The sequence below is a fragment of the Echinops telfairi genome, unplaced genomic scaffold (assembly GCF_000313985.2).
Source record: "Echinops telfairi isolate 266 unplaced genomic scaffold, ASM31398v2 ScPeMD7_17;HRSCAF=63, whole genome shotgun sequence".
Lineage (NCBI taxonomy): Eukaryota > Metazoa > Chordata > Mammalia > Afrosoricida > Tenrecidae > Echinops > Echinops telfairi.
This window is the reverse complement of record NW_022103914.1, coordinates 8057557-8059851: the sequence shown is the minus strand read 5'-3', so window position 1 is coordinate 8059851 and position 2295 is coordinate 8057557. Positions and strand designations below refer to the sequence as shown.

General features: G+C 50.2%; 1 protein-coding gene across 1 annotated transcript in view; it reads right to left on the bottom strand.

The window, feature by feature from the left end:
• Nucleotides 1-2295, bottom strand: part of TMEM44 (transmembrane protein 44) — a 38945-nt gene that overhangs the window by 30702 nt on the left and 5948 nt on the right. Inside the window, 1 exon segment of the mRNA XM_045287581.1 lies at nt 95-261. Within this exon segment, the coding sequence (XP_045143516.1) occupies nt 95-261 (167 nt within the window).

The window sequence follows — 2295 nt, the reverse complement described above, 5'->3', positions numbered from 1 at the left end:
ACCCAGCGATGTCAAAGGCCAGAATGCCCTCCCAGGTGAGGGTCTGAGACCACAAGGAAGGTGGTGCCACCCCACCCCATCGCACCTGCCTCACCTGCAGCAGGTGTCCCAGAAGCCTCCGCTGGGTCCCCTGTACTGGGCCTGAAGCCTTCGGGACAGAGGCCCAGAGAGCCCAGCCTGGGCCCAGACTCAGTGGGAGGGTCAAGGTGAACATGGTGGCCCGGAGCCGCTGTCTTCTCTTCTTCTCCCGGGGACCCCGACCTGCAAGAGAGCAAAATCCCACATGGCTCCTGGAACCTGTGTCAGCCCCCAATGCCAGATTGAGTCCTACACTGCTCTTCAGGCCAGATCCCACCCCACCTCACATTCACCCCTGGTATCAAGCGCTGCTTGCCTGCCCAGGTCTCCCATAGCATCCGCTAGCTTAGGACAAGGCTGGTCCTTCTCTTTGCACAAAGCAACACCTCTCTCGGCACCGGCACAATGGCCACCAGTGAGCATGTTTGAACCAAGGCACTTCAGCCGAGAGCCAGACAATGAGCAGAACCCGTCAGCAGATATTGATGGGGCACCCTGGGCCTGGGGGTGGGGGCATGCTGGCACAAAGCTTATGGTTTTGCTTGGTGAGACATCAGGCACCGGTGGAGGCTTCTCCCTTCCTCACCACACTGCTCTGGCCCCTGCAGGGCGCCCCCACCATCTCTTTCCATGTCCGTCCTCTTTCTCTCCCACAAACCCGGGGCCTCCACTGAGCCGCACCTGGAGGCCAGCAGGAGCAACCACACGGCCCAGCCGCATCCAGCCCAGAGCAGCAGAATCTCCGAGGCCGTCTTGGCATTTCCTGATTTAATATGTTTGAAGGTTTTATTTTTTTATTTATTTTTATTGGTTTTTAAAATTCATTTTATTAGGGGCTCGTACAACCCTTATCACAATCCATACGCTTGAAGGGTTTAAATGAACTATCTGAATGATATCCATTTCATCACAGTGCAGTTTAAAACATGGGACTATGCAGCAAAACCTGGGAAAGTCAGAATTTACGTAAGCCACAAACCTGGCCAAGACGGAAAACTCAAATATTTTCCACTGAAGTGAGTGAGTGTAAGTAGGTGCACAGCACCAGTCCAAGACAGAAGACTCACGCAACCCAAAACCCTGTCCAAGAGCAACACTCGTGAGCTCTGAGGCGATTCTGCTGCGCCCCCGTTCTCACTAGATCTCACTCCAAAAACCGGTTGATTCTGACTCATAGAGACCCAGCAGAATAAGGTGGAACTGCTTCTGGGTTTCCAAGACTGTAACTCTTTGTGGGAGTAGAAACCTCATCTTTCTTCCACAGAGTAGCTGGAAGTTTTGAATCGTGAACTTCACAGTTAGCAGCCCTGAGAGTAATGCTTTATGTCCTCAAGGCTCTTTTTCTATATGATATCTATATCACATATAAATATGATATATCATATATAAATATGATATATATATATATATAACCTAACCAAACTGACTGCCATCAAGTTGATGCTGACTCATAGCAACCTTGTAGAGCAGGACAGAACTACCCCAGTGGGTTTCTGAGGCTATAATGCTTTATGGGAATGGAAAGCCTCATCTTTCTTCCACAGAGCAGCTGGAGGTTTTGAACTGTTGGCCTTGTGGCTAGCAGCTCAACTTGTAACCTACTAGACCACCAGGACTTCAGAACGTAATCCAAGGAGGTGCTATTTCTAAAAACATCTTTGAAATTTAAGACAGACACACTTCTGAACCCCTCTAATAATAACCTTTCTCCTCTGAGCAGCTGTGGGCAACTTCCCTCCTTTGAGATGAGGGTCCAGGAACATTGCTATACCTTCTCAGGGGCCCCTTCCCAGCCTCCACCCTGGAAACTCAATCCATCTGTCACTCAGCACAGCTCTGCGGGAGGCCACACCTGCTTTGGACTGAACTGCATTTCCAAATAATCTCTGTTGTACATCCTAACCCCTCCTGGTGGCTGAGTGCTTATGCACTGGACTGCTAACCAGAAGGTCAGCAGTTTGAAGCTACCAGCTGCTCCACCAGAGGAAGATGAGACTTTCTATTCCCATAAAGACTAACAATCTTGGAAACTCACAGGGGCAGTTCTACCCTGTCCTATAGGGTTGCTATGCATCGGCATCACCGTGGTGGCAGTGAGTGAGTGACACCTCTGGATACAGGAGCTCTACCCAAAAGGTCGAGATAAGATTGGTCAGTCAGCTCCCATCCAGATTAAACTAAAAACTCAAACTCCCTGCAGTCGATTCTGACTCATCG